At 35.3% G+C, this 19,826-nt stretch overlaps 2 protein-coding genes and 1 non-coding gene across 4 annotated transcripts; 2 read left to right on the forward strand and 1 right to left on the reverse strand.

The window, feature by feature from the left end:
- The first annotated feature begins 54 nt into the window (after positions 1 to 54).
- Positions 55 to 9,814, forward strand: LOC115446997 (exocyst complex component 2). Its single transcript, XM_030173865.2, has 17 exons — positions 55 to 277; positions 363 to 515; positions 840 to 1,032; positions 1,394 to 1,505; positions 1,832 to 1,991; positions 2,187 to 2,401; positions 2,528 to 2,643; positions 2,746 to 2,882; positions 3,081 to 3,265; positions 3,481 to 3,648; positions 3,893 to 4,045; positions 4,280 to 4,474; positions 4,782 to 4,951; positions 5,335 to 5,566; positions 7,315 to 7,502; positions 8,601 to 8,660; positions 8,975 to 9,814. The coding sequence occupies exons 1-17, from the start codon at positions 169 to 171 to the stop codon at positions 9,057 to 9,059; spliced, it is 2,631 nt and encodes an 876-aa protein (XP_030029725.1). The 5' UTR covers positions 55 to 168; the 3' UTR covers positions 9,060 to 9,814.
- On the forward strand, positions 6,038 to 6,176 carry LOC115447017. Its single transcript, XR_003938969.1, has one exon. It is a non-coding gene; the product is annotated as a U4 spliceosomal RNA (small nuclear RNA).
- LOC115446996 (multidrug resistance-associated protein 4) lies at positions 9,534 to 19,608 on the reverse strand. Of its 2 annotated transcripts, none has more exons than XM_030173863.2 (28): positions 19,410 to 19,608; positions 18,916 to 19,010; positions 18,490 to 18,646; positions 18,337 to 18,408; positions 16,587 to 16,926; positions 16,409 to 16,493; positions 16,168 to 16,324; positions 15,783 to 15,996; positions 15,573 to 15,702; positions 15,427 to 15,504; positions 15,251 to 15,348; positions 15,008 to 15,164; positions 14,737 to 14,933; positions 14,583 to 14,665; positions 14,390 to 14,513; positions 14,153 to 14,311; positions 13,918 to 14,084; positions 13,671 to 13,850; positions 13,442 to 13,589; positions 13,211 to 13,361; positions 12,855 to 13,040; positions 12,477 to 12,640; positions 11,904 to 12,038; positions 11,638 to 11,793; positions 11,360 to 11,480; positions 10,878 to 11,116; positions 10,411 to 10,551; positions 9,534 to 9,851 (listed from the first exon to the last, which is right to left on the reverse strand). In XM_030173863.2, the coding sequence occupies exons 1-28, from the start codon at positions 19,484 to 19,486 to the stop codon at positions 9,822 to 9,824; spliced, it is 4,041 nt and encodes a 1,346-aa protein (XP_030029723.1). In that variant the 5' UTR covers positions 19,487 to 19,608; the 3' UTR covers positions 9,534 to 9,821. The 2 variants fall into 2 exon arrangements, with proteins under 2 accessions (XP_030029723.1, XP_030029722.1); XM_030173862.2 differs by having other exon boundaries at positions 12,855 to 13,082.
- Between the last annotated feature and the right edge of the window lie 218 nt (positions 19,609 to 19,826).

Raw genomic sequence — 19,826 nt, forward strand, 5'->3', positions numbered from 1 at the left:
AGTCACCTGACAGTCACTCCCTATTAAAAATATAAGACGAATGACGTTGTCAATGTCAACTTGACATCACATTTAGTCAAATTCCTCTTTTCGTAGTAAATAAACAAAATAGGATTTGTTACTTATTTTGTTAGCTACTGTATCAAAAAATAACGTGCAAAACACACTATGGGGCCTCCACCAGTTGTGACGGGTATATCTCCAAAGGAGGGTCCCCCGGGAACTAGAGTCACTATTCGGGGAGAATTTTTAGGAACCAGTGTGATTGATTTAATCGGTAATAAGATGTTCAATGAATTTTAAACTAAATAATAGTGGAATAAAGTGGGCGTATGCAAATTTATATATGTGATGATTTATAGGTTTAAAAATTTGCGGATGTGACTGCCTACTATCAGCAGAATGGAAAAGCAAGAATAAGATAGTGGCACGGTCTGGTCCGTGCAAAGGTCGCGGTGATATCATAGTTACAACTAGATCTGGAGGAGAAGGGACATCAACTGTGCAGTTCAGAGGTATGGTGGCCATTGATAATCAAATAATCATTGCCAAAAGTGTATTCTCTCAATGTATTTACATACTTGGGAAAGATATTGTATTTTCAAGAGTTTGCTAGAGGGCGTTTTCACATATGTTTAAGTGTATATTAAAGTGTTTGTTCAAATAACATTACAAAGTATATTTTCTGTCAAATCATCTAAAGAATGAATATGTTATTAATTTATTCAACTTGGAAAGGCAATGATCATTCTCCACATCTCACACATTCACAGTGTTATTATTCAAAAATCAAATTTTAATATGTAATCTGAATATTGTCCAATGTATACATATTCCAGGTTACCATGAATCCATTGGCCCAGTAAAAGAGAGTGCAGTATGGGTGGAGGAAGCAGCTCCTCCCTCACTGCCATGGGGTCGCAGACCAATGTCACCCACTACATACACCCCACCTGACCCCCTGGGGCTATCCACAGAGGGTGATGAGTGCAAGTTCCCAGAAGATGAGTTGAATGAGATGTTCCCAGATGGGTGAGAAAAAATACTCCCCAAATCCTGCTTGTAAATACAGTAGAAACCGGTTATAACGACTCCGGTTATAGCGATGCACCAGTTATAACAACTAAATAGTAAGGGCAATTTAAACAAATGCATATATAAAGCGTATCATTTATAATGACTATCACATATAGCATCCAGATTCAGTGATCCCTTTGATGTCGCTGTAACCGATTTTCACTGTAGTATGAAGTGATTTGTGTTATAAAACAATAAGTACAGTTTCCATTATGACTTTTTGCCATTGGGATAAGTATTGAAAATCCCCCAGTTGACTATTGAGAAATTAATAAAATATGATAAGCTTATGCTTGTACATTGGAAATTTTTTCAGGTCTGGCAAACTATCTGATGACAATTTCCAACCTGGTTGGTATCTCCTGGAACATCACAGTAACACTTCATTTGAGGACTTGAAAGCTGGAATGGTGTTTTTGCAGAGAAAGGTACTTAAAATTATCAACCTACCATACAATCTTCTTACCAAACAATATCAGCCATTACACATTATACCAACTCAATAATGATATTAACTTTACAGTATAAAAGTTTTAAAGTAAAAATTAAAAGAACTTTTATAATACTAGACCATTCCTAATGGTTTATTTGTCTGATTCAAGATTTTTGAGAGCTTATAATAGATAAGAAGCATTTTGGCATTAAAAATTTATGAAATTACTAAAAATCAACTTGGCACAGCGTAAATTGCTGATATTGAAAACAAAAAATCACACCCAAACCGAATGGCATCATAATAATATGTCTTTGCCAGGTTGAAGGCCAAAAAGAAGGGCAACTGAGCTTCTTGAAGGCCAACACAGGCGCTGTGATGGATCAGTTAGACAGGCTGGTTCTACTGAAGAACATGTATGAAGAAGATCAGAGGAAGAATGGCAAAGAACCATTGCCCAGCTTACAATCAGCCATTGAGGGTATGTTTAAAAGCAAAATAATTTAAGTTTGTCATTATGATAATTAATATATTTATGGATCTTATAAATTTTTGATCAATGAAAAATTCAAGAAAAGTTTCCCAATTCCATTCTGTGTATTTTAAATTTAACTATATTATTATTTTTATTTATAACTTTGTCTTATATGACGATTTACATTTTTATAATTTTCAGAATCAATTAAGTTGGCAGATTCATTATTCTCTGAAATACTATCACGTAAAGAGAATGCAGACAAAACTCGGGAAGCTCTGTCCCTGTTGATGCGACACAAGTTTCTGTTCCAACTGCCCGCTTCTATAGACAGGAATATTAGGAAGAAAGAGTATGATCTTGTTGTAAATGACTACACAAGAGTGAAGAACCTTTTTGGAAATACTGATGTGAAGGTATTTTCTTTTTTAAACTTAAATATTCTTTGTATAAAAAATCTGTTCCCCATTTGAGTTTTTGGTCATTACACAGGTTCACTTAAATATTATTTATAGAATATATATTTAATGTATATTTTGTAGCTGTTCCAGAAGATTCTTGACGAAATTGATAAGAAAATAGAAGACCTCAAACAAAAGTTATACACGAGAATGAAGACGATGCCTATACATGTACAGGAACAAACAAAATATATTAGGTTGGTATAGTAACCAATAGCATTAGAATTACATAAAATATAACAAATAATGAGGAGCAATGTTTTTATATTAATTCTTATAATGCTTCTCTATTTTTTCAGATTGTTAATAAGTTTGAATTGGGAAGGGGATGCAGCATGGGTTGCTATAACAGCTCGTAAAGATTACCTCATGAGCCTCATGGAAAAAGTTAAAGATCATTTTAAACATAAGGAAGAACAGGAGACTAATGATAGAGGTATTGTTGATATATGTCAGTCCCCATAAAGCAACAAATCAGCTGAGTAACACAAATATCCGTTAATATATTTTCGTGAGTTTTAGGTGTTGTGACTTGCGAGAATGATGTTCTCTTACAGACTTGATAATAGTGAGTATATACATGAGGATGATTAGTTAGATGCAAATAATAAAGGTGAGGTTTCTATCTTTATAGGTAAACGCAAGTCGAAGGAGACGGAGGGTGAGGGCGTGTGGAGTGCGTGGCGTGCGGCGTGGTGCGCAGCGGCGTGTGGCGCGCTGGCCGCAGAGCTGCATGCGCTGTGGCCACTTGCACGACGCTATTTCGCGGGGGAGCTGGCCGGTGAGCCTGCCGACCCGCAGCGACATAAGGACCTCAAGGTACAAAATTTATGTACTACAAACCTTCATACATCGTCGCCTCAGTTTATACTTTTTAGGCATATTAACTTTCAGTAACATTAATATGATACGTTAAAATATGATGACTACAATAAGAATTGAAACATCACCCTAAGTATTTAGGCCTTGGGTTTTTTTTGACTTCAGGCACAACATTTTTAAGACATTTTCCATATTTTATTGTACATTTTCAGGAGATGATAATAGCGGGAGTGGAGTTATTCTCGGAGCATATGCGTTCGTGCCTGTTGTCGGGCGGCGGCGCGGTGTCGGCGGACACGCTGCGCACACGTCTCGTCGCCAATCTCAGATACCTGCGGGAGGCGTACGACTCGTTGCTCAAGCTTGATTTACCGTCGCAGGTATATATTAAACATATTTTATCAAAATATTATCATTGGTACTAAGCAATTTCAGATTACTTTATTTATCTGTTTAATCTTATTTAAAAAAAAAACTTTTATCGAGTTAATTTTTATTATATAGGTAATAGGAATAGTCTAATTCATGAAAAGAAGGAGAAGGACGATTCATGATTTAATTAAAATAATCATACCATATTCCCCAAAATGCATAGTACTATTATAAGTATTTTTATTTTTATAGCCACTGAGTATAGTCGAAAAGGTGATTTTCGACTATCGCGTGCACGGCATGACTGTGTTTCTTCAAAGAGCACTCAAGCGGGTTAAAGGACTTGCCGACAAGGAAACGTGGAAGATAGAGGAATTCACGGATTATGGAGCGATAACTAATCTGGTAAGACAGTGTTCATAATATAAATATTTATATTTTAAGTAAGTGTTTGATGCAAAGAGATATTGCTCAAAAGTTTATCAGTTTTCAAAGGGTACCAATGTTTTACTGGAATTATTCTATGGTATGGTTCTATGGTAATATAACCAATTATCACCAAATCAACGTCTTGTCGGTGTTCCAGTGTATAAACTAAAAGTTACATGAGTCATTGTATGTAATTTTGTTTTCCATTAGCCGAACCTGCTAGAAACGTACATGAATGACGCCCTGTCCGCCATCCACAAGTGCGTGGGCAGCGCGGGGCGGCGCGAGGGCGCGCTGCTGGCGGACGGCTCGGAGCCCGCCGCCGCGCTGCACCGCCACACGCACCAGATACTGCTGGCCTACAGCTCCGCGCTCAACGACCTCGCGTTCAAGCACCCGGATCAGGTACAACTGATAAGGGTTTTTTTTTATTTATTTCTTATATTTTCGAGTAATTTCTTTATTTTTGAGTCATTTTGACAATTATTCTTATAATTTGTTTATTGCCAGAAAATAAGAGCCATATAAATTATTTTAATTTCAAATAGACTAATGTACCAAAGTGTGCCGTTACCAGCATGTTGAATTGGAAAACTTTTGGGAAGACTTATGTTGAGCAGGGGACATCCTGTGGTTGCTGATGATGATGATGATGTGGTATTAGTCTATACATAAGTGTAAAAATGGATGATATTCGCTTAATTTTTTACAGGACTTCAACAACACAAGTCTGTCCGTTGCCCTGGATCAGAAGCTGGAAGAGTCGGTGACGCAGTCCGTCGTCGACGGCTGCAGTTGGCAGAGGCGACTGCTCATAGCTGCCGCTAACGCCCACTACACCAGACGAGTAACACTCACCAACATCGCTAATACTTTTGAGAAGTGAGTATATAAAATATCCCCGAGAACATCTTTCAAATGACTCATGAGCGGGCTAAAACATTTCTGAATTTTTAATTGACTAATATGATTTTGTGAACTATTGTAATACACAATAAATAAATAAATGTTATGATTATATTCCAACTTCAAAAATCTCTTGAAATTCCTTTTTGTGAAATAAGTGAATAAAAATACATGTTTCCATTAACTGAGACCCTCCACAACACCTGAAAACTAGCAACTACAAATAATATCTTTCAATTACAATAATTGATCTAACAAGTTAAAACTGGAATAATGCACCTATAATTTGTCAACAGTAGTAGTTGATGAAGCAGCGCTACCCGCATGGACTTGTGCATACCTGACTTCTTATTTTACAGCTACGGCTTCCCAAAACCATCGCAAGCCCTCCAAGCAGCAAAGGAAGCTCTCAGCTCGCTGGAGTCCACAATAGCTGAGACATATTTGGAACATAAAGGTGACCCACTAGTGGGCACCATCGAGCCCAGTATGTACATGGGACGGTATAGGACCGATGCTGATGCGTTGGTTGACGATGCAAGGCCTTACGTCTATGAGATTATTAACAATCTCATTGCTGTTCATGCTGAGGTATGTAGTATTTGTAATTTTTTTATTATTATTTTTCATAAGTCCTTAAGTAACCCCTGGAGGCCATCTGGTGGCTATAATCCAGCACACTATTAATTATTACGTCATGACATTGCGTAGTTTTGACGTGTACGACCTGGTGTCGTCCTTAAGGAAGCGTCTATTAAATAAAAAAGAAAACGATTATAATAAATCATTTAAAATAATATATGTCATAAAAGTAAAAAAAAATCTATCTTCGATTTATATATTTTTTATTTTATAAAATATTATAAAAAAAAAATATATTTATTAAATAAAAAATATGCTTTAAATACGAAAAATCATACTTTTATTCAATACATTGTATAGCAACGTAAAACTAGGAATCGTTTCAATAATCACCAATAGATGGCGCCACGATCGAATTACATCGCGCTATAGGTTGGTGAACTCCGTTTACCTAGGGTGACCGCATTTCGTCATGAGGTTAACTTTGCGCAGAGGCAATATCGTAACCAATGAGGTTTATCCGAGGTGCGATTATTGCTAGTTGAAAACTTTACCAATACCCCGCCGTGTGGACGTGAAATACCGTCCGCAATGGCAATTTTTGAACGGCCGTTAAGGCCATATAATTACATAAAATTGGGACTTGCATTAGTCACACAAGTTCGCGTTACTCGTAATGCAGGCGACTTCCACACACGTTTCCTACTTTTGCCAGTCTGGTTTTTTTTGTCTGTACGTTTGTCAGCTTGGTAGGGCCGACTTTACAAACACAGCGGAATTTCGGATGAATGCTTTAGGCACTCGAAACCCTTGCGTGGTGTGTGTGAAATGTGAATTATATTGTATAGCTATAGGTATTGTCAGAAAATATAGTTAATGTTTTATTGCATCTATGTATCAGCATTCACTTTTTCTATAAATTTTAATAACATGAGTTATTTTTAGCACACTGTATAAGGTTATTATAATGTGTTCACGTGGTCACTGTAAGCCGAGCTATAGGAGGGCTATGCACCGGAAACGGTTATAGCCTCCGGATATTTTTCAAGGGTTTAAACAATATCCGAAGATGATGCGGACAATCTCCGGCAAACTACTATTGAATTGTAGCAAAACCGTTATTTTATTTTATTGTAAAAAAATAACTCGCCCTCTATCACACCATAAATTGATATATACATTGCAAAATGTGGGTGCAGTAGTTGTCCACTTATCTTTTCGGGGCCGAAAGGCATGAATGTATAAAAGGAGTCAGTAGCGTAGGGCCCATATAACCCGTATATTAGTGGTATCCTATATTATGTTGTGTCGGGTTCCCTTGGGAAAATGTCAACCTACGCCACGGAAACAAGTGCGTCTAACATTTTCGATACAGGTGTTTCGGTAGCTAAGGCCGGCCTTAGACGTATTTAAAATCATAATGACTATCCGGAGATTTAGAAAATAAAATATCAGTTTTCTGCAAATCTATCGTTTCCAGGGATTTTCCGATTTTTTCATCTCCGTAGCAAAGCCCTATTACATAGCTCGTTAGTTCATACTTGCTGTCATCGGATTAAAGGTTGCCTTTTGAATTTCTCGAAGTCGGTACGAGAAATGAGGAATCGTATTCAGTCCGGCATTAACAGTATCAATAACATTCAGTATCTGTATTATTTTTTATGAGCCGAATGCCTGATGGATCATAGAACTTATCATAATATTACGTTGAAATTCACAAACATAACGTGAGTCGAAAATCCGTATTGTGTCGTCAGGTGGACAGTGTGTGCGGGCCGGCGTCGTCGCGGTACGTGCGAGACATCTGCGAGACGGTGTGCGAGGAGCTGGCGCGGCTGGCGGCGTGCGCGCCTGCGCAGCTCGCCCGCGCCGCCGCCTTCCAGGCGCGCCTCGAGTACACGCTGCTGCACGTCGCCACCGCCGGACACCTCACCAGGAAGGCAGAGTGAGTCCACAGCCAATGTTATTCTAATCTCGGATTTAAGTTTATCTTCACCTTACGGTATGATTGTTAAGGTGAAGTTACAGTTTTTATAATTTGTAACTATGTACTTACCCATAATTATGTATTGATACGGTTCTAAACTGTCGTTAGTTCTAGTATAAACTACTGAGGTTTGATAAGTACTATTATAGTGCAGGTCCTGTATTTTTGTTTAATTACTTAATTAATGAAAGTACTTTGCTATTGATTATGAACAGTTATGGCGGGTAACATAGAGCGAACGGCTTATTCATATTGTCATATTAGTTGTAAACGAAATGCCCACATTTTCTTAGGCTAAACTGTGCACGATGTCTCATCTTCCTCTCATCTAGATTCACTTCAGCTTAAGTTTTAGTCGAAGTCAGCAATAATAAATGAATATTAACTATACAAATTGTATGCTTTGCTGCAGACTATTATTTGTCTCAGAAATACTTGCAAGTTTTCTAACGAAAAACGTTTTTATTTTCTCCCGACGTTTCGAAGACTTTGCAGCCTTCATGGTCACGGGGGGGACTGAGGTGTTGTTCATCCGTAAAGTCAAAGTTACAATATCTACCTACATTTTTCAAATATACAACTTTTAAAATTTTATCTGTTGACGGTCCGATCTACGCAGAATGAGCTCACAGTGTCTTGAGGTCTGGCAGCCGGTCTTTTGGGATCCGATTTAATTAAATGTAGAACAGGATCCCAGGCTTGTGCAAGCTTCCAACCATCTTCCCTATTGAAATTTGGGTGTTTTTTAATTTCAATAGCCTCGCGAATCATCCTAGGCAGGAATCGGTGTTCTTTGGCAAGGATTTGTGGCTTGTCTAATCGCAAATAATGATTGGAGCCTCCTTCACATTATTTACTTACTACTTTGACTTTACGGATGAACAACACCTCAGTCCCCCCCGTGACCATGAAGGCTGCAAAGTTTTCGAAACGTCGGGAGAAAATAATAATATAAAAAACCGCGATAAAATCCGTTTAAATAGTTTTTAGTTTTTATTTCAATGTCTAACATTCGCGTAAACATAAGAAATCATTATGAAAAACGTTTTATCTTAGAAATTACCTGATGGAGGCGTTAGCCGGGATACCGCCTTTAGAAAGCGAAGAAGATAAACAGTAAGTATCAAACACAATTTACTGCAGATAAATAATTAATATTACATCTATCTTTTTTTTAAATTAGGATAGTCAAAGGACGGTAATTATTTAACCAATGAGTGTCTTACATTTCTTCTTTTTAAACGACTACAAAAAATGTTGTTCATTTAATACTTGGTCCGATTTTGTGTTTTTTTTTTTACTTATACGTAATGGTGTCCTTTATAGCTAAGTGTTGTGTTTCGCAAAGATTAAAAACTCGTAATTGTTTCTTATGACTAGTTTCCAATACTGAGTCATTCCATTATCTATGACAAAAAAAATCTTTGCAGACGAATGGACAATATCGTCGAGGGATTTAAAAAGAGGATGGAACTACAACTAGCGAGCCTTAACTGCAATATGGAGACTGTATAGAAATTAAGCTATAAAAATACGAGATAAATGTATGTACTCGGCTCCAAAATATGTATTTTAAGTCGAGGGACCTATTAAAACACACGAGCGTCTCTGATTACAACTACACTGATTATACGTAACTAAAAAAACAATGATAAATGACAGAGCAAACATTTTTTTTTTCGAAAAAAATTCCCTTCCTTTGTGTACCCATGTGCTAGCCACTTGTTTTACTTATCTTATTACGTATAAATATGTTATATACGTAAGAAAGGTACTTTAAGTATGATCTGTTTACCTTAATACTTTAAATGAGAGACATGCAATATTTTTGCTAGGTGCTAAAAAATTTTTTTTGTATATATTTGGAACGAATATTGAACAGAGGTCCCTCGAGTTACATATTGTATAATGCTGGCTTTCAGGATGTTGAGTATCAGAGTATTATGAATTACTGAATGCAAATTTGGCTTAGATTAGTGGTCCCAGATATTCGGTTGAAATATTTTATTTTCAATCAGTGCTCATTTTTATTTAACGTATTTTTTTTGCTAATCATAACTGGTTATGCGCATAATGTATGTATGTTATTTCTTAGAGTTGGTTATTTAGAGTTACAAAATGCGTCAGTGCTTCACCAACTGATTTTGTAAAGTATTATCGTTATTTTTAAGCCTGTTTATCGTTTATTATGAAATGATTGTGCGATGTGCAAGTATATTTATTGTGCAACACAACATTAATATATCAAATAAAGTATATTATTTATAAGTGTTGTTATCATTGAGTTTTTCCCATTTTCTTGTAGCTCTGCGAAAGAAATAATCAATGATAATTTTTCTTGGTTATCCAAACGTTTTTATAAGAGGATATTCTCAAAAATCCTCTGCGCCATAGAATACATTACCGGCCGAAATTTACATACTATCTTACCCATTACTCTGGATGAATCACCGAATTAATGGGCTAGTCAGATATAGGTTGCAATGTTTACATAATATTACTTATTTTTCACCGTCGACCGGCTGATATCATTAGTTTCGGCGGTAAGTAGGTTTAAATTAACGTGGCACTTCTGTGACCAAAACTTTACAACACGGGAGTAATATCTCAGTATTTCCCAGATTATATACACTTAAACTATTAAACGGTTGCGAGCGCTTAAAGCGCTCACCCAAAAGTACGATGTGATTGTATAAGCCGGCCGTTGCCAGGCTAGTGGTTAAAGAATAATAATAATTATACTTATTTTACAGTTGGCCATCAGGTAAGTATCCCATTTTTTGAATTTCAATAGCCTAGATACGTTTCTTAATGTTCTCTTAATGTTATCAACTGGTGGTTGAATATTTCGATAGTTGATACGAACCTCCGCTGCTAGTTTATGAAGTACAGGTGCCATAGCCGGCCCAGTCTCGGCAACCATCTTGCGAAAATACCCCTTTTTGTTCTGCAGTAGTATGTGGGGACTGTCAAACTCCATGAGATGGCCAGCGTCTAAAACTAAGATCTGTAAAAACAAAAGTATTATTTTATTTATTATTTAAAACTCGCGCTATATGTTTTTTCGAGATAACATGTAGTCTATCTCATTTCCAGGGTCTCAAACAATTTACATATCAAATTTTACTGAAAGAGTGTAAGAAACAGAGTATACTTCCATATTTATATTAATTACAATGTATTTGGATTAGCTAATTAAAAAATATCAGAGTCTTAGGTCATATAAAATTACTCATCAATAATAACAATAACCATATCAACACTAAGTATATTCTATGCGAGGGCTAATCGTTCAATACATTGTGAAGTGTCAATTTCTGTTTCATTGTTTACCTTATCAGAGTCAATAACAGTGTTCAGCCTGTGAGCCACAGTGAGCACGGTGCACGTTCTAAAATGTTCTCTAATCGCTGTTTGTATAAGTGCGTCAGTTTGTGCGTCAACGTTAGCAGTCGCCTCATCGAGTACTAATATGCGATTGTCATGAACAATGGCGCGCGCCAGGCACACGAGTTGACGTTCTCCCACACTGAAATTAGAACCACCTTCCGCTACTTCTTTGTATAAGGCGCCTGAAAAAAAAATATCAATCAATATCCATTTATTTATTAATTTAAGGAACTCTTACTGAAGAAGGTACACAGCCTTAATGTAAAAATAATTCTTAACACAGTATTGTGTAGGTAAATGATGACCAATAATTTAAGAAACCAAAATTTAATTTCAATTTCAAATAATGCCCAGTGTATCGCCAAGTTCCGAGACGCATAAAACGTACTAAAAAGAACGTACGTAAATATATTCTAAATACTAACCGATTCCCTCGTCCTCATTTTGTAATTCCACATTCTCAAGCGCTTTCAACAATACTTCATCTGAATAGTTGTCAAATGGATCCAAATTCTTTCTCATTGTACCGCTAAATAAAACTGGTTCCTAAATAATAATTTATTGAAAACATTAATGTCTGTTAAGGAAAACGAGATTGAAAGCATGCGTGATGTTTCTATGTTATTCTAAATAATTCAAGAGAATTATTCTAAAAAAAAATCCAAGAACTTCATTAAACAATCGACCTTCATACACAACTTACTTGTGGAATAATCGATATTTTTTCTCTCAAATCATGTAGCCCTATAGTTGTAATGTCTATGCCGTCGATTATAATAGCCCCTTCCAAGTACGCCAATCTGAACAATGCTTGTATTATTGACGACTTTCCCGCCCCCGTCCTGCCGACTATACCAATCTTAAAATAATATTTTTATTTTATTTAATACGTATTATTACCAATTAAGCAGAACTGTAGACTACATCGAGGTGCAAACTATATTGAGCCTTAAATGATTATTGCTTTACCTTTTCTTGGGGTTGAATCATCATTTGAAGCTTATGCAAAACACAGTTTCCGTCCGGTGAATATTTCAAACTCAGATTATTGAATTGTATTGCGCCTTCTGTTGGCCATTCTGCAGGTGGTTTCTTCTCAGGGTCCTAATTTTTTTTATGTTTAGATACTAGCCTTCTATTATAACTTGCAAAACATAATATAATACTAGTTGACCCGACAGACGTTGTCCCGTCTTAACTATGAATTTGCAGCGCGCATTCTGATAATAGCTGACAGTTATTTTAAACAATTGACAGTTATATAAAATTAATATTTAGGTTAAGTTTTCTGAAATTTTCTAATTTTTCGCGCATTTTTTTTAATTTTTTCTTTCATAAGAAACTTTCCTGACAATAACAAACACAACAACAAAAAAATTTGTGAAATCGGTCCAGCCGTTCACGCGTGATGGCGTGACCAAGGGAAATAGGGATTCATTTTTATATACTTAAGTATATATAGAAGATTAATATTATAATATCTCGCTTGCCAGGTAGGTAATTATCATAATATAATATATTATATATTTTTTTATTTCTTACGCTTCTTAATGCTGCCTCTTGTGGTAATCCAGTGTACTCTAAAACTCTTTCCACGCTTGTCATTTGGTTTTCCATTTCCGCGGATTGACGCATGCCCCACTGAAATATTCCAGTTAGGGATATTGATTGGGTAATTGCAAGTCCAACATTACTGCCTTCAATATCTGCATAAAAGCGTACGCAAATTTTATTGATATTAAGTCATATTTTACTTTTGCGAAGATTAAATTTGTCTTGTGAAGAAACCACAAAGCTGGGCTGATTTCAGGATATCAAAATGATATTATCTAGGATTTTAAAGCATCATTAAATCCTAAAGCACTATTTCACAATGATCTAGACACACTGCAATGTATCCCGCAAGTTCGATTAACTTACCAGTTTTCATCAAGCAACTAAAAGTCACGCAGATAATAAATAGCAAGCAGATGACATCAAGAAAGTATCCGAAGGCTCGGCTGCACGTGATGAATAAGTACCACGCGGCGCTGTGGAGATCTTGGTGACGATCAAACTCGACGACTAAGAGATGCTCGGTTCCAAATGAACGAATCGTTGCTAATCCTAGAACCGTGGCATTTAAATGTCCAAAGACCGGGCTGCGAGCTGATGGATTAGGTACCTTATTTAATAATTATTTAAATACTGCCTATATATGAATGCACTACATAAGGTTATATGTATAAATTCATTGAATTGTTTTAAGTGTGGTGAGACCACTCGTAGATACATACTGATTCCTTCTAGTCTTTTTACAGCACCACTAGTTCGTATGTAAATTAGTCGAAAAATATAAAATATTATAAGAGCTGCAGCTATTGGTATTAGTAATGTAATATCCGTCATCAATATCACAATGATTACCCCGAATAAGTTTAATATTATCTGAAATCATTTACATATTTAATATAATTTTACGAACTGCATTCATATAGAAAAACTTTATCAACATGGACGTAACTTACTTGGAAGCAATCAATCATAGCTTGGGGCAACAGTTCGTCTACAGCGCCCATGTCTTTGCTAAAACGATTTAAAACTCGGCCAGAAGGATTTACATTGAAGAAACTCATCGGCGATCTTGATATGCGCTCAAACATTTTGTCATGCAATCTACAAAAATATATAATATTTACAAAAAATAGTACTCACGTCATCAAAAATTATTAATTAAAATTATATATTGATACAAACCTAATAGAACTCTTCATACACAGAGAAAAAAATAAGAAAGCTCTTATCAAAGCAATAGCAATAGTTGTCAATGTAATGATGCCAAATATAAGGACAAAATCCCTTCTAACGAGTCCCTGCTCAGACCACACAATGCGATCCATAGTACTATCGCCAGTTAATTTATCTTCAACTTCACTCCTGAAATGTTTTTGTGATGACATTCAAATTTATATTCTAGCCATACCTAATTAGTAATAATTCTTACCAACGGCTTATCCAGTAATCACAAGCGCTCGCACAAAATTGAGCCACAAAAAACATAAAGAAAGCCAATACAACGTATGGGCACGCTGCACCGGCATGGAAATATTCCTTGTACACAGAACCATGAACTCGCCCTATCGTTTGAGCTTCTGCTTCTAATTTTTGATCCTGTAATTTTATTTTTAAATATACTTATAAATAATCATTTTTTGTAATCATATTGAAATGATACGCACTGCAAAACTGGTGTCAAATATCAAGGAATATACGCGTCTGTGTAAACTCATAGTACTCGGTTGAATCATTGAAGTGCTTTGTATGTTAGACACATTTTCACCTTCATGAACTTCTCTCACTTTTTCTTTCATTAGTTGTATTAGTTTTAATTCATTTTCCTTTAAAAAAAACATTTAAATATTTTTTTATTATTATTAAAAAAAAACATAATTTGAGTGGTGTATAGCAGTTATTACATCTAGTTCATCGAAGGCGCCTTCTGCAAGTACCCGGCCTTTGTGCATAATTACAATTTGATCGACAAATTTTATGAATTGCAACTGATGTGTCACCAGAACTACTGTTTTGTTTCCGAGAAACCTGATAAAATACAGTTTTTAAAACGTAATAAAATATTTTTATGTCTTAAGTATATTTTATGTTTTGTACCTTTTGAGGCATCTTTCAAATATATGCTTGGCAACTTGTGTATCGACCGCCGAAAGGGGATCATCCAGTAGATATATGTCTGCCTAAAATTTACGATAATATATACTAATACCGCTCAAGTGCTAAATTTATTCACTATACACGGTACGGTTACTTCTTTATAAACAGCTCTGGCCAAATTTATTCTTGCTCGTTGTCCTCCGCTCAAAGAAACCCCACGCTCTCCCACTACAGTTTTGTCACCGTGTGGAAATAGGGAAATATCCCTCTCAAGGGCACAGACTTTGCATACTTCCATATATCTTGACTTATTGAAAGGTTGTCCAAAAATTATATTTTGCCTAACTGAACCTGAAAATAAGTCAATACAAAAGTGCTTATTAGCAATTAAGATATACGTAGAACTATAATTTGTAATTACTTACCAACGAAAAGCCATGGATCTTGACTGGCATAGCTCACTTCTCCATTAATCTCGACATTACCCAAAGAACAAGGCAGTTCTCTTAGTATCATGTGAAGAATAGTGGATTTTCCAGAACCTACAGCTCCGATTACTGTAGTTAAAGAACCGCAATAAATCTAAAAAACGTAATCAGAAGGAAGTAGACAAAATTTATAGATGTACTTATATTTTATTATTAATCGATCGGCAGTTACACACGAACCGTTAAATTAATATCTTCAACATCATCCTTGTTCGAAGATTTTATCCATCGGCTGCAAGCGTCTTCAAATTTTATAGCAATTTCATTTTTGTTGAGTTCTTCAAAATTAGATATTTCTATCACATATATTGCAATGATTAGACTAAATGGTTTATAATAATTTTTGATTCACTTACCTTTTACTTTATTCTTTGGTTTCCCCCTTGATGTGCTAGGTTCTACAGGATGCACGACGTGACGTGGACGTGTAGGATCTAATTATATTTTATTTAATTAAATCCTGAATTAAATTTATATTCGGTCGAAATCTGCAGTGACTTACCAAGGATTGTAACTCGTTTTTTTGGTGAAACAATAGGTGGCTGTTCAAGCCTCCGTCGCTGTGGTAGATGGCATTCTTCACTCAATAAATAGTCTCTGATTCTTTTGACTGCTACAATCATCTCAGCAATCTATAGGTAATGTGACTAATGGATTAGACAAACGACATAATATAAGAAAGAAAACCAAATAAAATATAAAGGATGGTTACTTGGCCCACAGCTTGTGGAAAGAACAACGTCATAGTTTGCTTCATAATGTTGTAGTAACAAGTCAGAAAGAATACATTCTCCACGGTTATACGGTTCACATAAGTTACATAAAGCAAAACGGTGATAAAAATTCCGAAACGAGAGGTAAACATTATAAAGGACATTATCACACCACGAATATATGAAGTCATTTTGATGTTATAAATTTCTTGCCTGAAAATGATGTTACAACTGAGTCCAACGGCCTATATCATAATATAAATAAATGATCTGATTTTTCCATTTACGCGATCGATCCAGAAATATAGAATTAAGATAATTTATTAAATTCAGCCGTCATGGTATGGCACAATTTATTGCACAACATCGATATTTTGTACTTACCGTCTCACAATATCAATAATTTTCCTAAATGGTTGTTCCCATGTGTACATTTTTATTACTTCCATGCCCATTATAATTTCTTTCATGAGTCTTACTCTTTCATCTGATTTCAACGCCGTTCCTTTTCTATAGTGAGCTGTTCTTGTGCCAAGAAATACTGGAACGATTATTTTTTACTCTTAGAAACAAAATAACGACGTCGGCACACACAAAAGGTACAGCTTTAAATAAATGAACCTACTTTGAAAAGGAATAACAGCGGCAATAATGAGTGAGCCGTAAACCGCCGCCATGCCCATCTCTCTATACAGATACACCGTCATTAACTGAAAATATGGTTAATACTTACTCAGTTATTTAGTAAAACATAGGAACTCTATTATAGGGACTTTTTTAACAGTTGTTTACACATTACTTACCAAAGTCTCTACTGGTCCGATCCAGAGATAATGTGCGAATAATGGTCCAGTATCAAATCTATTAACATCGTTTGCCATGAGATTGACGACGAGCCCAGCGCTACTCTCAGACATAGCTTGCAAGCTAACTTTGAGCGCCTTTCTGTAAATAAGGCTGCATACGCCTATTCTCATTTTCATTCCTATATGCATAACGCCCATCATGAATGGGTGTTGGACCATAATGTTGAAAGTACTGCAAAATACGATTCCAAAGGCAAAGAATACGGCTTCGCCCCATGATATGCTGCTTTTCGTATCGTAGTAAGTGAATAGACGAAATACGTAGGTGGAACTAGATCTGAAGGAAGTAAGTAAATTTGTCTTTATTCACAATTTATTTATGGCGAGATCATATTTGTAGTACCTATATGTAAAATACTAGGTAATGTAAATCTAATACTAGGTAATGACCTAGTATTACATTTTTTCATATTACCTCATATTATTATACTAGCTTTTGCTCGCGGCTCCGCCCGCGTTATAAAGTTTTTCAGGCTAGTTTTCCATTATAAAAGTAGTAGTTTCCCGGTAGCCTATGTTCTTCCCAGGGTTTCAAACTGTCTCCATACCAAATTTTATCTTAATACGTTGGGTAGTTTTTGAGTTTAAGACGTTCAGGCAAACGGATGCAGCGGGGGACTTTTGTTTTATAATATATTTTTTAGAACTTTTAAGAGGAATAATCCCGACATACATCATTGTTGCATAACTTTAACCGTTTACGCAGCGCACGCAACGGAAGCTCTCAAAACTAATAAATTGTCCCCGTATTTGTAACATGTTTCATTACTGCTCCGCTCCTATTGGTCATAGCGTGATGATATACAGCCTATAGCACCCCACAAATAAAGGGCTATCCAACACAAAACGAATTTTTCAGTTCAAACTGGTAGTTCCTAAGATTAGCCATTACTGCTCCGCTCCTATTGGTCATAGCGTGATGATATATAACTTAGAGCACTCCACGAACAAAGGGCTATCCAACGCAAAAATATTTTTTCAGTTTGGACCGGTAGTTCCAGAGATTAGCCATTGCTGCTCCGCTCCTATTGGGTATAGCGTGATGATATATAGCCTATAGCAATCCACAAATAAAGGGCTATCCAACGCAAAAAGAATTTTTCAGTTTGGACCGATAGTTCCTAAGATTAGTAAACAAATATAATGAGAAAGCTTCGAACTGCTAAGCTATCGGAAGTTACACGTGTCATTGTGAGTCAACCATAAAAGATAGACATATGCTGTCGTGGGATATTTTTACATAATTTTAAGGAGAACATTTCCGTCATACATGATTTCTATGTAGCTTTAACCATTAAGGTTGCACACGCGACGGAAGCTTAAAAATGGAGTAACTTCTCCCGTTTTCCCAACATTTCCCTTCACTGCTCTGCTCCTATTAATTGTAGCGTGATGAAAAGTATACTATAACCAGCACAGGAGTATGAAAAATAATTGTACCAAGTTTCGTTAAAATCCGTCGAGTAGTTTTTGTTTCTATAACGGTTATACAGACAGACAGACAGACAGACAGACAGACAAAAATTTTATTAATTGCATTTTTGGCATCAGTATCGATCCCTAATCACCCCCTGATAGTTATTTTTGAAATATATTTCATGTACAGAATTGACTTCTCTACAGATTTATTATAAGTATAGATTACCTAAACAATCAAACAAAAGATAGATAAAGTCTAAGAACTTACGTTGAATTATTCATGTCTTGAATTGAACTATAATATCTCAATAAAAGACCCAAGAAGAGCGGTTGCTGTAGTCTATTGAAAAATTAAAAGTTTATTGAGCATCATAGTTTTTTGTTTTTTCACATGATTACTGCTATGTTTATTATGCAATACCTTATTAAAAATTCCATAGCGGCTAGTATCAGACCATATAACATTAGTTCGGTCCCAAATACTTTAAAAATAACTCTCCATAAGCTAGGTTTTACGCCTTCGCCATGTAGTCGGGCATTATTTACTTCAAGATCCCATGCTTTTTGAACAGCATCACCTAAAAATTTAGATAACTAGTTCAGTAAAACACTTTAGTCTAGATTTTTTATTTTTATATTCCTGAACCTAGATGAATCACAAACCTCTGTTGTTTTAAATCCCGCAACGAATGCGAGTAAGATCCTTACATAGTGGACTTAGATATCGATGATACCGTGGAATTGGATGTTTATGACGTATAGGCTATGGTAACTAATAATTATCTAATTCAATACACAAGATATTTCCTTAAACCATATTGTGACTTATCTTAAATTTTTAACTTACCTAAAATGTTAGACCGATGTTCGGGTAATGGTGCGTAAAGATCATCGTCCTTTATGTCGCGACTGTAACCAAGCTTAAATGTTTCCAACGTCCAACTAGAGATGAAAATTAGATAACTGCTTCATTACAGAAAGTTTGCATTAAGATCATTATATTTCGCTGTAAACATTTTCCTAAATTATGTGGCACAGTTGGACCAGATCACAGATGTATTACTTAATTGTTTAGAGAACGATATTAATAGAATATAGTAATATATACTATTTCTAGACAACAATTAATGAAACAATCTTATTTTTAAAATAATTAAGGGCAATTGTAATGAAATTTATAATCAAACCTGGTAGTTGGAACCGTCTGCTCTTGCATTATAATAGATGACCTTACGTTAATAATAAAGTCTAACCACCTATTAAATCGGTGTCAATTGCTATTGATACTGATTTGTAACTCCTCTAAGCATACTAAACGAAATAACATACTGGTCGACGTACCCGAATGTAAGAATAGAAAATAGGTTTGCTTTATAGCGAGGGTTCATTTCTCGTCTCTGTTTCGGCCCAGTATCCATGGCGTTTTAATTAATAAATAAATAAGTAAATAAGCACAATATAAAATTCAGCTTTATATAATAAGTTGTAGTTAATCAGTAATATATCTGTTTTGAAACAATAAATCTTGTGATATTTTCGTGTTGGTCATGGATTATGTTTAAATTATTTTCAAAATAAATATAAACTATAGATAGGTAATTTCTCATTTTTTTGTGAATAAGTACTTAAATTCATATAGGAATAACTAAATTTATTTTATATAAGTAATTAATATAATTTATAAAGGTATAATTTATATAAGTACTTAACAGAACGACTGAATTTTTTTATGACATTATTTCTTTCTTTACATACTCT

This window comes from Manduca sexta, chromosome 28 (genome assembly GCF_014839805.1).
Source record: "Manduca sexta isolate Smith_Timp_Sample1 chromosome 28, JHU_Msex_v1.0, whole genome shotgun sequence".
Taxonomy (NCBI): domain Eukaryota; kingdom Metazoa; phylum Arthropoda; class Insecta; order Lepidoptera; family Sphingidae; genus Manduca; species Manduca sexta.